Genomic DNA, 22,948 nt, shown 5'->3' on the forward strand with positions numbered 1-22,948 from the left:
TACTTCTCTCACTATTATTCCTCTACTGATTCTGCTTATGTACCAACGCTTAAAAGAGAATAAAACAAATAAAAGAAAACAATGCCCACCTACACTTGAAAAAAGCCCTACTTAAAGATTTTAACTGTACAAATTCATAACCTTGAAGGGTTTCACATTTCCCAGAAGTGTCATGTATTGGTGTTTGAGGCATAAACAAACTTCTCTGTACTTATCTCCCTGCAATATGAGGGCCATCATTTAGTAGAGCCAGGAGCGACGCCTTCTGGAGAGAGGAATGTCAATGGTAACACAGAATCCAGACAGTCTTGGGTCAGCTTGGTTTCACTGCTCCACAGAGGAAGTCATATAAGCAAGGATTTTGCACAAGAAAACCTTCAGTTTATTTTCAGTTATCACTAATAAATTCTCAACTGCATCTCTGTATACAACATTCATACTACATCAATTTACAAGAAATACTACACATCAACTTAAGATTTTTGTTAGAACTTGAGCTTGAAGTTTTAATGCACGTGCTCAGAAATAACTGTACTCAATGAGGTTATTTGGTACTATTCTGGCTATAGCTTCCACCCTACATTGTGCTTACAAACACCACAAACACCAGCAATTCTGTTAGCAAAATGCACCAGCAATACCAGCTTCACCATTTTGGTGTCATGCTTCCCAACAACTCAATACACCTAGCACTTGTAACAAATTCCCAGTTAATAAATCATAATTTCCCAACAACCTTAAGGTAACCTAAGGGGTTACCCTAAGGTAACCTTAGGGTTGTCCCTTGCTTAGTGAAATCTAATATCTTGCATTTATCACCCTTATTTCTTCAAAAAAGGTTTTCTTTTCTCCCAAGATCCCTATGTGCACAGACTGTCAGATGTAATGCTTTCTCAGGTTACTAGTTCACTTTTCAGAGGACAGGCTGTAACATTTCAGATTTTAATATTACAAAATCAACACTGGTGCAGAGTGCAGAAGTAGTGTCAGCTCCACTTTTTATATGTATTACCAAAATAAAAATCTTAATATGATCGTACTTTCCCAAGCCTCATGAGGCCCTGCCAGAAATAATAAAGCTAGATTTTGCATCACTAGATGCACTAAAAAGCATCTTCATTCAGAGATGAAGTCATGAGACCCGTGTGGGGAGGACAGTGCACAAAAATTACTAGTGATTACAGCTCCTCTGCAGCACTCTGGATCTCCCATGGGCCCCACAGCCCAGACCACTGAAGAGTTACAATTTTCCACCCTTTCATTACTCCTAGGGATTGGGAAGGGGAAAGGTAGGACTAGCAGTAGAAATTTCTACATGCAGGTAACAAATTCTGTTCTTTATATGCAGTGTTTCATGTTATCTGGCATCATGCATCTTAATTGATTAATCAAAACTTTGGAAAAAGGAGGTTGCTTAGCCATTATTACAAACTTGACAAGAAACGTGAAACAAGCTATCTGCTAATCATTAAAGAAAACAATAAAAGCACCTTTCTAACCAAGGTGCTCTAACCAAGCCAGGTGCCAGCCTGATGCGTTACCTGTGCTCCACCCAGCAGCCTGAACACCTGGGAAAAGCAGCCACGAGGACGGGCACATGGCCCCCAAGCAAGGGCAAGCTGGCACGCGTTTCTGAAGGGCACAATGTCTGGCTGTGCTGACATAGAAGTGACCCAAGCCCTGACCGAGGTAGGTAGGTGGCCAGCTGCCAACACAGGCAAGCGTTTCTGAGCTCCAAATTTGACTCCAAGCCATAGGAGAGTAGATTTATTGATTACAACATGCCCACGACACTACTGAATATAGATGGAAGTTATGACCTACTTCTACTTACTGAGCTGTCTCCACATGAGCCAGAAGCTCCAGGATCACCACCAGAATTAGGTTTTCTGTACCTGAAGGTGGCCTCCTGGCCCACATGCTGTAGTGGTGCTGTGGCAACCTGACCTTTGGGAGAGGTCCAGGAAATGACTGAGCAGGGACAAATCTCATTTATGCTAATAAAAATAACAAGTTTAGGACAGTTTAAAAAAAAAGTCCACGTAATCATAACCAACAAGGTCAGAAGAAAAGCCTGTGACTTTTTTAGTATAGTCTCATTTTGATGAAGTAAATGAACAGATCAACTCTGATTCTATTTCAAATACTAGTTTGAACCCGATCGTAGTGTATGACAAGCTAACACCTCAAAGTTAAGCCAATTATAAAGATACAATCTTAAAGAGCTAGTTTTACAAGCTCCTCCTGTGAAAGAAAAAGCAGTTCCCCGTAACGCTTAACAGCAAACTAAAAAAAAAGTATTGAAAAACTAACCGAAAGCAAGTTAGGGCTTTAGAGTCAATCATTCATTTGGCTTAATGTGGAACATGTAACTGCAACCCTTGAATTGCTCACTAAGTTCACCCACCAAGTAAGACTTTTTCTGTACTTTCTACATACATATTCAGCTGCTATACTTTTTGCCCTGTGACTCTCAAAAATTACCAAAATATAATGAACTTGATTTAAAAAAAAAAACAACAACCCAGCTCAACCACTCTGACCTTTGTAATAACACAACGCATTTTACACACTTCTGCCTTTCTCAAGGAAGGCTTCATTTTTTCTATTGAAACTTAACTATTCCAATCTCAGGGACAAACGTGAAGATTCTGTCCCGTGCCCCAAATGAATTAAGCTGGTTATGGCTCAGACTTCCACGTTGAGCATCAACTCCTCCAGCAGAGACTGAAGACTGCACCATATTCCTCCTCTATTACACTATGCTGCAACAGGGCCTACAGGTACTTCAACATACCCCTTCTTACTTACACACATCCGTGATTTTTGAGGATACTTCTTGGTGTTCATTCTTCTGCTTCCTCTAGCATCCTCTACCTTTCTCAAGAGCTGGAAAACCAATGCCCAACGCATCCCATTCTTACTCTAGAGCCTGCATGACTTTATCTACTCCCTCAAACGCAGACACAACGTTATACAGGTGACGGTGAGGCAGAAGTCACTGAAGTACATCTCTTCAGACTAGTACATACTGCACCAACAGCATGGCTTCAAAATAAAACTTTTATGGAACATGTCAGCAGTATACACTTTTACCAAAAGCCTTTGCTGTTTTATCAAATGAATTCATGCAGCTTAAGAATTCCGGTGATCACTTAATGAAAAATGGGCCATGTTTCTTGTTTTTATTGAACTCCAGAATTATGACAAAAAAGGTTGAGATTTCCCAGATGAACTTTGGACAGACAGTTCTGGGTTGCTCTGGAGTTATTACCGCACAGTGACAACCTTTCCTAGAGAATGAGTACGAACATGAAGCAGAAGCTACCTCTCAAGTTTTTCTCTCTTTATAGAATCATTCTACATCTCCAAGGCTTTCTCTTCCATGGACTTTAACTCCTCTGAAATACGATCCAGAAACAAACCCTGTAATACTTCTTCTGCAGGGCTCATAAGCAACCAACTTCTTAAAATGTATTCATTGCTAGTTTAGCCTCATATGCCAACACAGTCTTTCAACGTTTGCTCCTCCGAGTATGTCCTTTTCTCAAGGTAAAGATTCACATTCCCAATACTTTTCTGACACTTAATTATTACCGTGTTTAGTTGGATATCTTCACTTCTCCATCCTAATCTGTTGCAGAATAATGCTTCAAAAAAAAAAAACAAACTGTGAAAAGCCACCACCACAAGAGCCTGATATCAAGGAAATACAACCAAGGAAAGGATTTGGTAAAGGAACTCAAAGTTGTTTGTTTTCCCCTCCTCCCCCATTCAGACTAACAACAGGAATATTTAAAAGGCCAGGTGAAGAAAAGCACTACGAAAGCACAAGACATTTACCATGTGTCCCTTTTCTGTTCTCCTTCAGATCCAACATCTCCTGCCAGTCTACCTTCCCAGCAGCATGAAGTCACCTATTAGAGCTGCAAGGTCAAACTACTCTACTTATCCCAGCACAAGTGGTCCAAAACGAACATATACTCTTCCTTCATTTAGGAGACAGATGCCATAACTGCAAACAGACATCTCTTAAAGTGCTTACTCTATGTCTGCTCTCTGTAGTGTATACTCTGCAGATTTTCAGCCTCTTCCCTAAATAAGTCTGTTGTCAGTAAATTTGACTTTATCTTATTTTCTCCAAGAGAAATAAACCATTCCAATGTTTTTAATGAACATGACCAAACTAGGGCAGTGGAAAGTTCATTTAGCAAGTAATAGTTATTTGATAAAAAAGAAGTGTAGATTTAACAGCTGTAAAAGCATGAATTACTTTTACTCTACATAGAGAGAGAACTTGGAGTTACCACCATTAGATGGAACCTGGAAACTCACATCACAAGTTGCAGCTTCTCTGGGCACCAGAGGGCTGCCTCTGTAGGAGAACAGCCAAATGCCTAAGACAAGTAAGATGCCAGGACTTAGGTGCCAAGACTCAGCACACTAACAGTTTGTTCGCAGATTCTTCATCGACAGGGTTTTTATGCGTACCTAATGCAGCAGCAGGATTTGAAGATCACAAAAGGATTACAACAACATCTGTTTTTATATTATAGATGCAAATAACCATGGAGTGTGGGCTGCTCTTTAAAAACATTCAAGAACAACGGGTTCATGCCACCTTTTCAAGACTAGCAAGGGAGAAGGGACTGTTATATACTTCCATCACCTCACCACAGCATGCACAGATCTCTATTACAGGGACCACTCTTGCCTTTCACCTTCCAGTTCATAACAGAATTTAATGACAACGCTACAGTCATATTCAGCCAGGTCACTGCACCAAAACAGCTGATATTTCATAGTAATTTATCATTGCTTTTGTTTAAATCACAGTACTTCTGTATCAGAAAACTTACATTTCTGACTTAAGTTACTTTCGTAAACACACATCTAAACACAAATTTTCACAAGAAGTTTCATGCTAAAGCATGAACCATCCAGCAGAAGGAAGACACTGCTTACACACTCTCCTTTCTGCTGCCAGGAGTAGAATAGCTAAACACCACCACATTCAAAGAAATAGCATGACACTTAGCTTGCACTGCAAGGAATAAATGCTATTTGGATTATCACTAACAAAAATATGGTGTCAGTTATCCAGGGGGATGGATGCGAAGCTGGATGACAAACCTCCTTCAAAAAAAATTCAGGGCCTTTGTGCAGTACATTGTTAGGTGGTATGTACTTTATCAAACATACTTTAAAATTTTTCTGAGATGCCTTAACAACATGCAATTCACTCAAAATGCTTTTATGCATACGCAGGTAGTATCACTGACAAAAGTAAAAGAACTACAGTGTCTTTGAACAACTGACCATCTGGAACAGTTCCGATTTAAAGCTTAAGAAAATGTAAGATTGTGAAGTATCCACATTTAACTGTTCCTATTAGTAAACAGCAAGCCATTTAGATCAATTACAGACCTCATATTCTACCATTAATAATTCAATTTAAATCTCATATTAGTTTAAAAGTTTAACTGGCTACTCACTGTTTTATTTTGCTCTTTTTTCACACAAGCCCAGTGCGAAGTTTTTGGACCACAAATAGTTTTCATTAGATTAAGGCATCACTTTGTGGCTTTCTGTTTTGTTTTTGGCTTTTTTTTTTTTTTTTTTTTTTTACTAAAGCCAAGGTGAAACTTCTACCTCCACTTTAACCCTAGCAACTTTTCACTGATGTGAAAGCTGATGCTTCATTAAGTTGCTTCTGCCATTGATTTAACAGTGACCTGAAGGACAAGCTCACTACGCACCACCACCCTGCACACACACTTACCTCACCTCTGAAAAGTGTTCAGGTCCACAGATGAAAAACTCTATGCTCTAAAACCCGCTCCTTTCATTCTTAGAAAACTAGACCTAAGACAGAAGACTGTCTCTGCAGGAATGCTGTAATAAGGGGAAGGAGGGGGTCCTAGACAGGTTAACTGGCAATATTTAATAACTCTACCTCCCCTCCGCCCCTTGATGAGGAGGTTTTCCCTATATTCAATGAACTGCTAGTGTCTGATTTACTTTCATTAGCCTCTTTGCTTTTGTAGCTAGTTGCATTTAGCTTTCCTCAAGAACATGGGATTTATAAATATTGTCCTTTTATTAGAGACATTTGGCCAATAATGAAACTGTATAAGAAACGTAAAAGAAGTTTGAGTTGAGTCTCCTGCCAAACAAGAAAGGACTTCTCACATTCCATATCCATTGTCCTGTCAAAACAAGCAGTGACATTTTAGTAACTTCTGAAAACGATGTTTTTTGTAAAAGATGATTTTATGGAACATGTTCTCGCAGATGCTGTCAAAGCAAGCAGGTAACCAAATAAGTAGGTGCTATATAGAGGCTTGAAATCTTCCTCAGCAAGCAAGAACAATTCCACAAGTTTTTAACCGAAAAAGGCACTTAAAGTTTCCTAAAAGGAATTTTTGAAGTAGGTTAGGTTCTGACCACATTGCAAGTTTCCATCCCCAAATCTGTCTTCATTTCTATGTGGCTAGAAAACATTTCTAAGCTTTCTACTATCACACAGAGCAACACTACATCCACATAATTGTATATAATGAGAAATGACTGACATGAAACTAATTGTGTGTAACCATGAAACAGATAGCTGGAAGTTCTACCTACCTTCAGATGGTCAGAAATCAAAGTCATACCATCCTACAGATTCTTTGATTAAAGACACTGTAACTACAATAGGAAGATTTCAAAAGGTCACTAGGCTTCCAGAAGCAGCGACAGGTCCAAAAACCTGACTCTGCCAACCATGCAAGTTTCACGCAGGATCAATTCCTGTTTCCCTGTTGCAAGCCTGCCAAGTCCTAATTTTTCCATTTCAGAATTTACAGGGAAATTACAGTCCCTCAACCATGTACAGTAAAGGCCAAGAAAACGCTTGTTATCCCCACCCTATCAAGTTATCCTGGCAGTAATCTACTACCCAGTAAATGAAGAACAACAGTCTAGTTCATTGGTAACTTAACAAAATTCCTCCCAAAAGCTGGGCAAAAACAGTGAAGTTAGCATGAAAGTAGTAAATTCAGAGTTATAAAACTGATTTTGTGGAAAATACTCTCATAAAAAAAAATCTCTCCCAATTTGAAAGCTTGCATTAACGTGTTTGAGATGCAACTGCTAAGGCTATCTTCAAATAGCTATACATGTGAGAGCATACAAGAGAAAACCAGCCAAAAAGGAAGAAGCTTTGACCTACAGCAATGAAAGAAGCTGCCTGCTTGCTTCTCTCCTGAACTGCCATGCTGTGTATACATATATAAAAACAAAAGAACGACAAAGGAAACTGCACACAAGTGAGTGCCACCCGGTGAAAACAAGAGTCACAACTAAACCGTCTACCACCTGTGAACCACCACCTGCGTTCAGTCTGGAGCAATGGAAAAGAAACACTTCTAGAACTATGTGTTTTTACATTTGGTATTTAAATCCATGAGAGAGAAGAATTTAAATCAGGAATGTGTGAAGCACTCCAAACACAAACAACACCCAAATGCATTCCATATAGGAACAAAGCTCTGAGAAGTCATCTATATAGAAAACAAGCTAGAGCATACCTACCTGATCAAAAGTTAGGGAAAGAAAAGGGGAGCTCCATATGCAGCCGCAAGCCTTAGTCAAATACATATGACCAACTGAGGAAAGCCAAATCTTTCAACATCATGTTATCACTGCCGAAAACAGGTATCAAGAGCTCCCTTGAGGTTACCATTCCTTCAGAAGCATTTAAAAGGCAGCTTCACTTCCTCTTTCACCAAGAGGAAGAAACATTCAACTCCATACGCAAACCATCTCAGATTTCCCAAAGACATGCAAGAGAGCACACACCCACAAAACAGAAAGCAGCACCAGCAAACCTGCAAGGGGCAAAGCCAAGCATTTATCTGGCAACACTGCTTCCAGGCCCAAGGCACCATTTCTGAAAAACCTCTCACAGAAACAAAATTTAAAATTGTTTCCTATTATACCAGTCCAGGTTCAAAACTGCCTCGTTCCAACAGTTATCAAAGTTAGAAGCTGACCTTTTGCTTGCACTGGTCTTTGTATGAAACAAATTGCAATCCTCTGATTTAGGGCCTAACCCATGTAGTACCTGGATAATCATCTAGAAACAACTACTCTCAAATAGTGGTCCACAGTCCAAATAGTAGGTCCATAACATAAAGTTGTTCCAAGTTTAAAGACTAGAAGGCCAACAACGTTCAGAGGCGCACACAGCTCAACAAGACATTGAGGACCGACACCATTCACTGCTGGAAGCGGCTTTGGAACCACCATGCTAGAAGACTGAGGAGGAACAAGATACAGACACTGAAATCATGATTTACAGTTAATGCACCATTCGTGTACCTTGGTAACCAGAAAAAAAATATATTTTTCTCTAGAGTCTGCAGTCTTTAGTATACCAACAGTCTCAGGGAAAGATGCCAACAATTTTATATAGTAGAAACAATATCTTCAAGGACAGCCTGAACAATTTAGCACAACCGACCAGCAGGTATGTTCTTTACAAGGCAGACCGTCAAGATCAACTGGAGCACAACCAGTCTTCATTTTTGCATCAACCTTCCTCTCTATTTGCAACAAATTCAAAGCATGAACATTCAAGAACATTTAACACTATGAAAGGAACACTGCTTATAAAAAAAAGGAATAGCTTTCATCCTTCTTAAAACAATAAAGCCTCAAACTGCTTAGAAGCCTACACTGAAAATACGGCAACACTAACATCAATTCTCTATTGAAGTGTTTTCTATAGTATTAGCAAGTTCAGATTTTTTTTTAAACAAATCTGATTGGAACATTTACGTGTAACTACTTGAAAACTTGGTAGCCTTGATGTTATGCTTTCACGTAACTGTTACAGTTCTCCTGCGTGGGTCACAAATTTCTCATTGAATAATTTATTATAGCCATGCTTTTTCTTGTCAATGATATGATTGCTGTTAAACACACACAACGTGACAAAAATATGTAACGCTCTATCACTTATTTTAACAAGTAGTTTTAACAAGTAGTACTTCGACACAAACACTTAAGGAACTGCTAAAAACACCAACTTAGCCAGTTGCATAAACACAAGTACCTTCTTTCCATAATTGGAGGAAGGCGTGACACCAGTTTCACTGTATTGTTCCAACCAGGCCATACAGGACATCAGTTCTGGCACTCAAAGCATCAAAGCCAGAGCAGCTAATTCCTTCTAATACTACCTCTTGTTAGCAAACAGCATTGAAGTGTATGAGAGGGCAGTTACACACTTTGCACAGTGGAGACAAGACCCCTAAGGTCCTACCCCTTATTTTTAAGGCTGTTCACATAAATAAATATCTGCAAAATAAAGAATTTCATCACATCCAGTTACATAGTTTGATATCAGAGTATCCTCCATAGTTTATCACAACATTCAGTTTAAGACTGCTTCTACTATGAAACTGTTCCTATGTTTATAGGAAACCTCTAACTATTATTTAAAACTAATACTTGATATAGATCTTTATCTACACTTTAGAAGATCTGTAACAATTCAGGACAGCAGCCATGTTGTTTATACTACATGCTGAAATTCTAAATATGTTAGGACTTCTGCTTTTTCCAAGGGCCTACACTTGAGAATGGTTCTTTACTCATTTACACAAAAAAGAAAAGGAACACCAACTGATTGGCAAAACGAGGAGCCCCTTCCCTGCCCCAAATCCTTCACTTAAGCATTCCATCCGTGTCCATGTTCCAAACACCAATGGCTTTTTATATTCATTTACACATTTTTAAATAAGCATTTAAATATCCTTATCCATACAGAAAATCAAGAATCAGAAAATGATTTCCAAAACAAAGCTGCACTTTTAGAAAGTTCAAAGGAACACACACAGAAGCATGTTTCACAGAATATGCTGTGTCTAACACAAACACCAGTAACCCTGTAGCCATTACCAAGAGAATCAAGAGAAATGATATCAAAAGTAAATAAAAAAATCTGTGTATCTAATTCCAGACACCTGTAGTTTAATTACATTTCACAACAAGGCAAGCATTGCTGTGATTCATTTGAACTTGAAAAAGTTATCACCAGTTTCTGCAAGTCAACACACGCTAATATCTTAAATCAATTCTGTGAACAATGAAGCCAAGTTTTCCTTTTCAGTAATTTTATTCTAATGTGAAACATGAAGAAACAAGCACCCAAGTAACTCCAATATAGTATGAAACTTTAATAAAAGTTGTTTAAAAAACAAAGAGCAAAATTTTAAAAATAAACTGAAAGGCTTGACTCCTAATCACACATCTTTCTGACATCAGCAAGAGTACTTTCAGACTTTCAAAGAAAAACAGATCTGCTGTTGAAACATTACTCCCAAAGACTGTTGAAACGCATAACATGAAGCTTCAGAGACAGACAGTTTTATTAACAGAAGGCTTAATTTTAAACAGTATATACAAATCACATGACTTTTCCAAAGTTGGGACCACCTAATAATCTGTCAAAAAACAAAATTATGCTAATGAATTACAGAAGCATCTGTGTGATGTGACCGCCTCTTTATTGAAGTACACCTTTATACAATCCTTCCACATATTCCTGTACTGTGAAATCCTCTCAGGATGCAGCGCCGCACAGGTTTCCAAATCTCTCCTACATACCACATGAATAAAACTGTTGCCACTTGCACCTCTCAATTTTGCCTGACAACACACTTCAGTGTTCCATGATATGCAACACCAAAAGGCACTGTTTTTCTTGTCCAAAAAACAAAACAGTTTAAAGATTACCATGTTTAAGTACAATGATTTGCAGGGAATAGCAGGATTTTTCAGGCAATGCCCAAGTCTTAAAATTTATCATAAGCCAAGCAAGGATGAACCAAAAGTTTCTACTTTCCAACTTGTGAATTACTTCCTTTCCAATTCTCCATTTTTCCATGAAAGGTTTTACTGCACAGCAAAGAAAATGGCAACTCTTTACAGACTTAAATACAACAGCACAAGTTTATTGCAAAAATATATAGTAAACTCAGTATTTTCAAGTTTTGGAAAAAAATAAATTTTATCTCTGAATTCACCCATAGCAATAATTCACGACAGAGTTGCTGAAGATAAAAGCTTCTTTCATATATAAACTAATTTAAAACTTTAGCTGGACTCCAATCTTCTACTAATAATCACCACTTTGGTTCTCTTAGCAGAGACTCTATGTAAGTAGTTCAAAAGACACATGAGAAATACAACATCAATATCCAACTAGTGTCAAAGATCCCATCCCAACTGGTTCATGTAATCCTAACAAATCAAGCTACTTAAACAATAATGAGTATTTTCAAGTTGTTACTTCTACTGAAAACGTTTTAAGTGTACTATAAAACTCATATGATGTTCGAGGTTAGCTATACTTGTGGCAAAAGTCTTATTCTGCACAGTTATAATTGCAATATATAAATAACTAAAGGTTATTCCACAAAGAACAGCTTGAATTTTACAGAACGATTCTGCTCATACTTAAAGGAATTAGTTCGGTAGACATATCAGCAATGGGCATAATTCAACTGTTCGTACAGCGAGAATCTTGGAAAAAAATAAAGATACATACACAAAACAATGAATCTGTGTACACTGAGAATTCATTCAATTGGAAGGGTAAAATCAGGACTTGAAACAAAGCTTTGACCTGTAAACAAAGCAAATTCAGCCAGCTTTTAACCAAATCTAGAAATAGCTATCTATTTTACAATGGCTTGCAAGAGCACCCACTGAAGAGCTTCACTGACTTCATCTATTTCCCTTATCCGAAACTACATAAAACCAATCTAGATTCCTTGATAAGCACTGTGTCCAGTATAGTTCACCAAACCTCTATGATGAAAAGCAATCTGCCTACCTTCTCCACACATTTGTACGGGAAAATCCACTGCGCGCGTATCCTTGCAGTGTTTCTTCTGTAATGGCTAACCCAGTGCTCTGTCTTATCAAAACAAGTCTGGTTTACAGTTTAAACAATCCACAGGTTCTATCCTGGAAATACTATAAAAACCAATCCGGATGCATTTATCACAGCACTATGAATATCTATTCTACAACTACTTCATATTAACAGCTACCCTAAAACAAGTTTTACTTTTCTTGAGCCTATAGGCCTGTCATTTAAATCAACAACAGCTGCCATTGCTTCATCACGAGACTCAAATGCAACCATTGCTTCTCCTGTGGGCATGCCTTTCTCGTTGTATTTTAAGCACACTGAACTAGGGATCACTTGGTAACCATAAAAGAAATCCAGAATTTCATCCACCGAAACAGTAAAGGGCATATTTTGCACTTTTATGACAGTTGGTCCTGGCTTCCCAGACCCTGTTCCAAAACCTGGGGGTCCACTAATATGTATGTTTCCCGGTCCAGGTCCAAACGCCGGAGGTCCACTTAAATGCCCAAGACCACCAGTAATTCCTGGAGGGCCACCACCAAAATTGGGGGGTCCACTTAAATTGCCAGGACCATTACCAAAACCCTGAGGGCCCCCTCCAAAACCTGACGGTCCACTCAAATTACCAGGACCACCTGCAAAACCTGGGACCTCAATACCTGCAGCAGGCAAACCACTACTTGCGACTGCAGGTATTCCTGGTCTAGCATCAGGAAAGCCACCTAATCCAGGTGGTGGCAGAGGAGGACCAAATGCGCCAGACCCACTAAAGTTACCAGGGAAATTAAACGGAGGGCCATTGTTCGCTTCTTTAGGATTCCCCCCCAAGAAGGCATGCTCCTCCGCAGCAGGGGCCTGTGCTCCGGGCACAGGTGCATTTCCTTGTATTGGTATTTTCAGTATCTTTTTCCCTTGAGACTGTGGGTTTCTCTCGATATCTCTCATTTCTTCTACAGTAATCAAACGTAACACAACATCTCTTCCATTCAGCTTTTTACGGTGCAAACGCTCTGCCTTACGAGCATCATCTTCAGCTTTAAACTGAACCAGTGCTTGTCCTAAGCCTTGCCCATTATTATCAACAAGAATTTGTACGGAGTTTTCTTCTACTGCCAGTCCCTCTAGAAACTGAAGGATTTCCATTTTTGTTATATTGTACGGAATATTAGATATATGTGCACACAATTTTGGCATACCTGACTCTGCCTCAGCATTCATGATGATTTCTCTCTGGTCATAGTTAAAGTTCTGCAATCTTTTACGAATCAGCTCTATCTTTTCTAACATTGCCTTTTTAGTAATTGGATGAACTTGAATGAAGCGATTCCCTATGTACTGCTTATGATGACACAAAGCTGCTTTGTAATCAGCTTCATTTCTGAACTCAACAAAACCCTCTCCAATTGCCTTCCCATTAGGTCCATAAGCTATATAGATGCTGTCTTCAACTATATCCAGCTTTTTAAAAAAATCTATTACATGTTTGTTCTCCGATTCAAATGGAAGACCTTTCAAATAAACACAGAAACCCTGTTCATGGGGAGATCTAGATCGTGACCTTTTCTGTCCGCTAGGAGATTTGGACCTAGAATGAGCCTGTGGAGGAGGAGGGTGCGGTTGCCCAGAGGGACCCATGGTTTGCTTGAAAGTTATGTGGCCTCCAGCAGCCACCCACTGTCTCTCTGTTGCAGGACTAACTTCAACATAGCGCTGAATCATCAGCATTCTGTTTCGCTTCAGTGCTTCAAACGTATCTTGAGGAGAAAAGAACTTAACTAGTCCGTTTCCATTATTTCGACCTACATGATCCTTCAGCATATGGACTGCATCCACACGGAGCCCAAGGAAAAAGTCTTTCACATCAGATTCTGTTGCAGAAAAGGGCATTCCATGAACGCTGACATACAAATCGTCTGGATTGATTGGAATTGGTTTGACACTATTTTGAGAATTCATCTGGATAGGATTTACAGGATTCATGGGACCAATAAACAATGGATTCAAGCCGCTGTTCATATTCACTGCTGCTCCAGACCCATTCATTCCAGTGGGTAAAGGTGCTACGGGTGGAGGATTCATAGGAGGCATTCCCGATATGGGAGGCATAGGCGTCATCGGGGGTACAGGGGGCACAGGGGGTATTGGGGGAACCGGAGGAACAGGAGGCAGTGTGGGCACAGGAGGAGGAACAGGGATTGGGGGAATAGAAGGCATTGGTGGCAAAGATGGCATAGCTGGAATAGGAGGGATTGGTGGAGGAGGTACTGTATTCATCGGGGACGCTGTACTAGGTATAGTCGAGCTAAATGTTGGGCTACCAAAGGTACTCCCAAGATTTGGAGGTGCAGTCCCCATACTGGCAGTAGAAAATGTGGATATGTTTTTATTGCTCTCATGCACAGTAGTTGAAGCTGTTACTACACTAGGAGAAGGGTTATTAAAGTTAGGTACAGTAGTGGGCAAGTTAACCCTTCCACTCATTCCAGAACTAGGTGGTGGTCCTGACCTGCTAGCATTTGCTGGTGGCATATCTAGATTGGCAGTTTCAAAACGCCTACGACTGAGTTCTATCATGTTTTGCATTTCGGTTTTACTGCTTAGTAATAGTGTTACTTTAGACCCTTTAATTGTACCACCTGTGCGCATCATACCAAGCCTTGCATCTTCATCAGTGGCAAAAACGATGAAAGCCTCACCCAGTTCACCCCCTACAATATGCACGCCCCCATCAGGAATGGTCAATCCAGAGAAGAAGTGGCGAATGTCCATGGTCCCCGCCACAATCGGGAGACCTTGCAAGCGGATGACCACAGCCATGCTGCGCTGAAACAACACACACCTGCAGATGAGAAAAGGCAACGGCTATGTCAGACTACTGTTTATGACACCATGCAATTACCTACAGACACCATCTACTACATTTGTTTACATACTCCTAACATCTTGCAAAGATTAAGCATGTTTATATTGCAAGTTCCTTATTCGTGTTTACTTCACGCAGACTGAAGTATTAAACATTTACCAAAACAATTAGTATACATTTTGCACTAGAAATTCCAAAGCAACTGTTAAACCGAGACCCGTAAGTGTCAGTGGAAAGAAAACCAGGGAACAGCATAGATTAGAACTATCACATCAATAGTTGAGTATTTAATGGAACATAAGCTAAATGCATTTTAGCCAAGCAGACAAAATTAAGTTACCATACACTGATATGGTATCCACTGTACCTGGCAAAGTGACTGCCAAGAATTCTGTACACCTCTGAGCAATAAAAAGTTATTCTTTTCAGTTGGTGAGAGATTTTATCTCCAGGCAGGTGAAGAGGACTGAGAACATACAGGGAGTTATGAACAAAAACCCATTATGGACAACAGCATAAATCACTATCCATCCTGACAGAGGCCATCTACATTACAGCAACGTTAGATTTTACTCCTAGCAGAAGCAAGGGGTCAAGGCAAGAGTGAAGCTAACAGCTGTAAAATAGCCCAAGACATTTTGTGACTATACAGACCCCACCTGAACTAGAACAACACATGTGCATATCCTAGCTGGATATATGGCCTTGAAGATTTCAAAAAAAAAAAAAAAAAATCGAGCCATAACTGTAATAGCTGTAGATATTCAGTATAATATTGCATTTTCAATCTCTGGCATGAGTAAATGACTTCTACCTCTGCAGCTGAGGCTAGTGGACACTTAAGATTGATTTTGAACATCTAGATTTCAAGTTACCTTGCATACATTCTAAAGAACAACCTGCGGTCACATCAGAAGTACAAGATAAACAGAAAACTAGGTAATTCTCACTTATTCTTGACAAAGCTTCACTGAAGTCTGAAAGCAGCATAATAATACTAGCACGATTCACCAGTTCCAAAGCCAGCCTCTTATCCTAAATGCTCAGCAGTAGCGCCTTGTTTCATCTGAACCACCTTACCTCTGAAGCTTCTTGACTTCCTAGAGCACAAACCAGTTCAGTAACTGCATGGAAGACCTCTAAGGTCACATGTATGTGGCATTAAAATATTCAGTAGACATTTGAAATTGAGGATGAACCAGATGATACAATGCAACACCAAGAGGCAGAGCACCACCAGAAAGACCATCTTTTAGGCTATACACCAAAGATATGACCAACTGATAGTTATCTCATAACATTCACATTCAGTTGAGTACTGTATCCAATTTTGAAGTCAGCTACATTTGCCTGCCCAGGTATTCCAAACAGTTTAGAGTAGAAACACCTTGATTACATCCTAAACTACTAGGTAAAGTCACTATCCAACAATTTAACTACGTGGCATAAGGCTGAATTCAGTATGTAATGAAAACAAGAGTAATAATTCTTCCATAGGGAAGAACTGAAAAAATTCTTCTGTTTGCACGCTGGTTACTCAAATGAGTACTTAAATATTTTGTTCTGTTGCCCATAAACCAGAGTTAACCCCTTCTGTGCAGTAATGACCTCAAGCAACACACCGCTGTTGGAGGGCACTGGCCCACATCCAGCTGACAGGAGCCAAGCATGGGGAGACCCTTGCCAATAGCAGAGAAGCTCCTTGGCACAGCGTCAGCTCTGCTGCTCTGCCCAGCGTACGTGAACATCTGATTCCTTGCTAGACCATCTTGAACAATACACTGGAACTTCCAAGATGAACATGAAAACATCTGAAAAATCTACTTCTACATACCACTAGAAAACCCCCTACTTCACCAAGGAACGACAGCAACAGGAAGGAAAATATATGCTAACCTTCAAGGATTGTTTTTTAAAAAATCAACTTTCCCTACTCACAGCAACGTAATAAAGCAACACTTAGCATTTATCTCTTCTAGTCACACATTTAACTAGAGAATCATGTTCATTGCCCAATCACTTTCCAACAGAAAAAAAAAAGTCCACATGAAAAATAAACAGGTCAAAGAACTATCTATGATAAGTACACATCTAATGAATCATGAGACTTTCTGCACTGTTATAAAACCACAATATTTTTCAGTGATTCTGTAGCTTTATTTTAAATTTGCCTAGCATCAGCAGCAACCTCTGAAATTGGGAGTTAAAAATTCTTCTTTCTTAAAGGAAGCCACGCTAAAGGCAACTGCAAAATATAAGAGTTTACCAGATTATACAACAGGACTGCTTTCAAATTAGATGACTCTGAGACAACCACGGGTTATAAAAGCAACCCTGTTTCTGCATTTATTCTTTAAAAAAAAAAAAATAGCATAATAGTATAACTTGCTAAGAGGTTTACATTTTTTCTGTATTACCTATTATACAAATAAATTAATTTCAGAAGTTTTTATGCAGTCAGACATTTTAAGTTTTTTTTTTTTCCTCTGTTAAATGGAAGATTACTTTTTCATAGGTACTTCCTTACTAATGCAAAAGGCATGACAATCTGATCTGGCCATTAGTTGAACAAAGCCATCTTGGGAGGGAATTTTCCCCCAGATGTGCTGGTGTAGAATACATCAGAATCAACAGCCTGTTAGGTAACTGTATTTACTAGTTTACTAGATTCTATGAACCTAACCCAGTAGGCAAATTAACAGATAAGGTTACAAAAAGAATTCTTATGAGTTCAAGCATCTGAAAACATTGACAGCTTCTGGGATAATATTAGCAGCTCAGTCTTGCACTGAATTCAAAGGTTCCTTATAAATGCTAAGAAACAAAGTATTATTACTGAATATACTATTTAGGTCCACTCAATCACTACTGACAAGAGAACACAGTGACAGAGGCATACAGTCACTGGGAAAACTAGCTGCAGTGATCTCTGAGTAACTAATGCCATGCATGACATTAAACAAGCACTCAATATTAAACAAGAGCTAACAGGGACATGGCATAAAAGTTGTAATATATTTTTGTCAAAAAATATATACTTTAAGTTTTGCAGCAGCTAGGTTTTGAGTTATCAGGATTTCACTGCTTTAAAAAAGCAATAGTTTTGCTTCTGTGTTTTAAATACTAAACATCAGAATAATAACAAAAGGGCCAAATTTCACATTTTTACATACAAGTCAGATTTATTTCAAAATGCACTTAGGAGACAATAAGTCACTCGCTCTAATTTTCAAACTAACACTAAAAGCAAAGTCCTGTCAAGTATTTCACTGGTCACTTGTTAAAGACAAATATACGTGCAGAGGCAACACCAGGCAGGAACGGGCTGTTAGCGCCTCTAAGGTATGCACTGAAGGCAGTTTCTTGGGCTATAAGAGCAATTCTCAGGCTGCCTGCTTTCCCTCCTGTATAAACAGATGCTTTAAGGCAAACGCCTTTTTTTGTTGTTGTTTTGTAGATCTTGGAGACTAGATCCTCAAGTTCTACTATGGACAAGCCATCCCCATTAACAACTTGAGGTCAGAAATTAAAAGGAGCTGACTAGAATTAATCCAAGTCATCTGATCAATCTTAACAGCACCATCTTTTAAGATGTGGATGTTACACTATGAAAGGGTGTATACAAGATGGTTTCTTCCCCCAGGCACTAGTCAGTAAAACAAACAGAAATGTTGGGTCACATACATCAGTTGGTAAAACAACACCGGACTAGCCTTTATGCATGTAAAGGCTGATGCATGTAAAGGCAGATGCATGTATTTTTTCAATTCAGGACTAAGAAGATTCAACTTACTCCCTGTGAAGTACAATGCCTACATGGTACATACACAGCGTACCTGGCAGTTCCTGGATGAAGGCTAAGAACTGGAGTAACACTGCTGCTGTAGCAAGAATTTGAAATACCCAGGCTGGGACTACGTAGCAATACCTAAGACTGCAGAGTACAGCTTTTATTTGTTTTTTAGATTTATTTTTTTAATGCTAAAATTAACCCATTAGATTAGCATAATTCGAATTAGCTGACAGATAACTATCTGATCCCTTTAAATACTGCAAAAGCAAAATAGAACCTTCTGAATTAGCTTCTGCACTCCAACAGCTACATTTTCAAACAGTGCAGAATAACTTGAGAGAATGTTACAGACTACCACATGCTGATGAAACAACAAAACATCAGTTTGGCAGAAAATTCTATTTTACAAGAACCACACTGCCAGAACAACCATCACCAGTGGGAGTCAAAGGAATAAGACCAGCTACAGATAATTTGACCCAAATGTTTTGATACCGATTCACAGATTCCAAAAGCTTCAATTATTTCTTAAGATATACTCAATAAGCATAAAAAGAAGTCTTCAATTCAAAGTCTCTTACCTGCAAAGACAGATGTTTTTTTCTTAACAAGTAGCAGAAGCCAAGCCAATCCTGTGGGCAACCAATTAAAACCAACTTTTAGACTGCAATAAAGAATAAATGGAGGCAAAAATCAATGCAGGCAACACAACAGCAGTAACAGTCCACAAAGAACTGTATATACAGAAAGTTCAAACCTGTGACCACCACAAGGCACTGTGACATAGAACAGACACAAGAGTAAGAGTGCATTTTCTAATACCTTATCCCTGTATCACTTTTTGGTAACTGCATTGCAGTGGCTATATAGTTAATGACACAAGTACATGCCTTCTTCAAAGAATATAGGAAGAACCAGCAAACATTCAAAGAATCTTTCAAATTTTCCCATTCCTAACAGATGAACAAGTCACTCTTTCAAAGGCAAAGGTTAAGAAGCAAAGACTTAAATTCTGAATTTTAACAAGCTGTTGCTCCATCAATATTTCTTTCTCCAAGGTGCATTTTCTAACTTGAAAAAAGGAAGAAAACCCATAACTCAGAAAGTCTCCCTACAGCTGCATGCGAAGAACTCTTCAAGAGTCACACAAACTGGTGAAAATAAGCAACACCTCACAGACACCTCTAGGCAAGTCACCTCAACAGAGCACACGGTAAGAACTCCCTGAGAGATACCACACTTTGTAATCTGCCACTTTATAATCCAAACCCTGATGAAATTAACATTTTTTTTTTCCATCTTTGAAAGTACAAAGCGTCTTCCTAGGATTACAACTCGCAAAAAAAAAAAAAAAAAGCTAAACAGTTTAAGTAGCAACATACACATTTTGCATTTAAAAGAAGGGACGGAAAACCTCTTACTCTTTCATTGCTTAGCAGACCACCTCATGCTGAAGTTTTCCTTCTGTGGAATGCTACCCAGAAAAGAAACATGCTAAAAACTAACTGCCTCCTTCTCACAAAACCCAAACAATCAGTTTTCAGTTATAAGCATCCTTATCAGAGCAAAGTTACGGACAGAATTACTACTAAACCATCCACAAACTCCTTAACAGAGGGAATTAAAACAAGTGCAGATATTCACAGATCTTCAAGGACATTTAACAGCAGGCTCACAAATGAGACGACAAAACTATGCTCTCCAGACTCATTAAAATGGCAAATGTATTTACGAAAATAAGACTTTTTATTATACCTTTACGAAAAGCAGGCAATCCCATATTAGAGGATTCAACTATGTATTCAACTATATACTTTCATTTCTAGCAGTTTTAAACAGTAGTTTACAACACAGGTAAGAAAAAAATGTAACAACCTCAAAAACAGTTTTGTGCAAAAGCTTATCTGCTTTTCAAGAAGCAGATAAATCTTTCATGCGCAAGGAACTTTTCAAATAAAAAAGTCGTTTAAGATACTTCCAATCAATCAACCACAACATTGCAGGTGTTCCCTTTGACAACAAGCTGAGGATTTGTAGAGGACTAAGACAACACACTACAATGTGAAACACAACACAAACCAAACCAAGCGGTTGGTTTTCTTCAGAAAAGGTATAAAGCTCTGCTGTATATTTAAGCTTTCCAGCAAGCATCATCTATTTTTGTTCATAACTGAATTCTCTCAAAGAACACTCATTGCTCTCATTAAGACATCCCTTCCAGTCAACCTGACACGTAAGAGCATGTTAACAAAGCAAACATCGACCAGAGCACAGGTGGTTCAACACCACACCTCTGCGACTTCACGGGAGAGGGTCACCACAACATGCTGTCACCGGCTGTGCATGGATATCCGCCCTCCAGTGAACACAGAACCCCTGGCGAAGGAACCTTTGAAGGCGTGCACCCTGTCCATATTCCTGCCTTAACCCAGCACATCGAGGGGGTAAGAAAGTCGCTAAGAAAAATGTATAAGTCCAGGAACGACTGGTAAAACAAGAGCCGAGAGACTTTTTGAGACAGCTCAGAGACACTAGGCAGGGGGACCCACTCCAGCACACTTCTTCCCCCAGAGCTGATTTTCATTGCTGGAAAACAGACTGAAAGCGCTGTGCGGCAGCCTCCCTAACGCTCACAAGGTAACCCCGAGGCGCGGTGGCAGCGCCGCAAGCACCGGGGACCTCCTGCCCCGCACCACACAGAGCGCTCGCCCCGCTTCGCCCCCGGGGCCGGGCGCGGAGCCGCCCCCCACCCCGCAGAGCCCCGCCGGGAGCGGCCCCGCGCCGCTTCCTGAGGCCGCCGGGGCCGGGCTCCGCCGCCGGCCCCTCCCCGGCCGCGCACCTCCCGCCGCAGCCCCCGCCGGGCCCCGGCCCCGCCGCTCCCCCGGGCCCGTTCGGCGCCTCTCTCCCGGGCCCCGCGGCCCCGGCGCCGCCGCAAGGTCACTCGGCCGCCCCCAACGGCCGGGCCCCGCGGCGCCGGCGCTCGGCGCGCTCCTACTCACCTGGGCCGCGGGCGGAGGCGAGGGGAGAGGAGAGGACAGGGAGCGGGGGCGGCGGGGGCGCGGCCCGGGCCCCCCGGCCCCGGCCAGGCGGCAGCGGCGCCCGCTCGGCGCCCGCTCGGCGCCCCCGGCCCGGCCCGGCCCTTTGTGCGCGGGGCCGCGTGCCAGCCGCGCCGCGCCCGGCCTCCCTCCCCTCGCCTCGCCTCGCCTCGCCACGCCGCGGGCCCGCAGCGCAGCGCAACGCGGGGCGGGCGGGAGGCGCGGGCCCGGCCCGCCCGGGCGCCGCCGCGCTCTTACCGAGGGCTCTGCACGGGACAAAGGCGGAGAGCGGAGCCAAACCGCCCCCGGGCCCCGCTGCGCGCCGAGCCCAGCGCCACCGACCGCGCAGCGCCACAAAATGGCCGCCTCGCTGCGGCGCCGCCAGGGAGGGGCGGGGCCGGGGCTCGGGGGGCGGAGCCTCGCGGTGCGCGCAGCGGGCCCGGGGCGGAAAGGGCCGAGAGCGGGGGCGGCCGGCGCATGCGCAACGCCAGCGCCGCGCCTCGTCTCAGGGGTGGCTGGGGTGGGGCGGGGAGGGGCGGGGACGCGCGGGTGTGGAGGCAGCGCTGCCGTTTTTTAAGGCAAAGTCAGAGGTAGAAGGCTGAGCAGAGCGATGTCGGATCTTTGCCAGACGATGTGTATCGTTGGCTCTGGCACAATAACAGTACAATGATGATATGACACGTTTTGTGGAAATTAAAGGCAGTACAAGCGAGCATGGGTGTAACTGCTGAGGAAGCAGAGGCATCAAATTTTTAACGAATACAAGAGCCCTGAGGAGACAGGTTGTTCCTGACTCCTTCACTTGGAGACGTGTTGCAGAATTAAGTCAGATTACCCTGAATTGATGCCCTTTTGGTTGCAACTTCCCTTTGCTGTATTTAGAATCATAGAATCATAGAATATCCGGAGTTGGAAGGGACCCTTAAGGATCATCAAGTCCAACTCTTGACACCGCACAGGTCTACCCAAGTTCAGACCATGTGACTAAGTGCACAGTCCAATCTCTTCTTAAATTCAGTCAGGCTCGGTGCAGTGACCACTTCCCTGGGGAGCCTGTTCCAGTGTGCAACCACTCTCTCTGTGAAGAACCCCTTCCTGATGTCCAGCCTAAACTTCCCCTGCCTCAGCTTAACTCCGTTCCCGCGGGTCCTGTCACTGGTGTTAATGGAGAAAAGGTCTCCTGCCTCTCGACACCCCCTTACGAGGAAGTTGTAGACTGCGATGAGGTCTCCCCTCAGCCTCCTCTTCTCCAGGCTGAACAGGCCCAGTGCCCTCAGCCGTTCCTCGTACATCTTCCCCTCCAGGCCTTTCACCATCTTCGTAGCCCT

The 22,948-nt window shown here is 41.4% G+C and overlaps 1 protein-coding gene across 6 annotated transcripts in view; it reads right to left on the minus strand.

Annotated features, from left to right (window-relative positions):
* RBM12 (RNA binding motif protein 12) overlaps positions 1–22,039 on the minus strand; it is a 40,340-nt gene extending 18,301 nt beyond the window's left edge. Inside the window, exons 1-3 of one of the 6 annotated variants that reach the window (XM_072026418.1) lie at positions 21,879–22,036; positions 19,167–19,249; positions 12,116–14,768 (exon numbers count right to left, since the gene is read on the minus strand). In XM_072026418.1, coding sequence (XP_071882519.1) covers positions 12,116–14,746 — 2,631 coding nt within the window. In that variant the 5' untranslated portion in view covers positions 14,747–14,768; positions 19,167–19,249; positions 21,879–22,036. Of the gene's footprint in view, positions 1–10,206; positions 14,769–19,166; positions 19,250–21,878 lie in introns of those variants that run through there. The other 5 variants (XM_027473015.3, XM_027473016.3, XM_027473018.3 and 2 more) reach the window with 5 other exon arrangements.
* Positions 22,040–22,948: the final 909 nt, after the last annotated feature.

Source organism: Anas platyrhynchos, chromosome 21 (assembly GCF_047663525.1).
Source record: "Anas platyrhynchos isolate ZD024472 breed Pekin duck chromosome 21, IASCAAS_PekinDuck_T2T, whole genome shotgun sequence".
Classification (NCBI taxonomy): domain Eukaryota; kingdom Metazoa; phylum Chordata; class Aves; order Anseriformes; family Anatidae; genus Anas; species Anas platyrhynchos.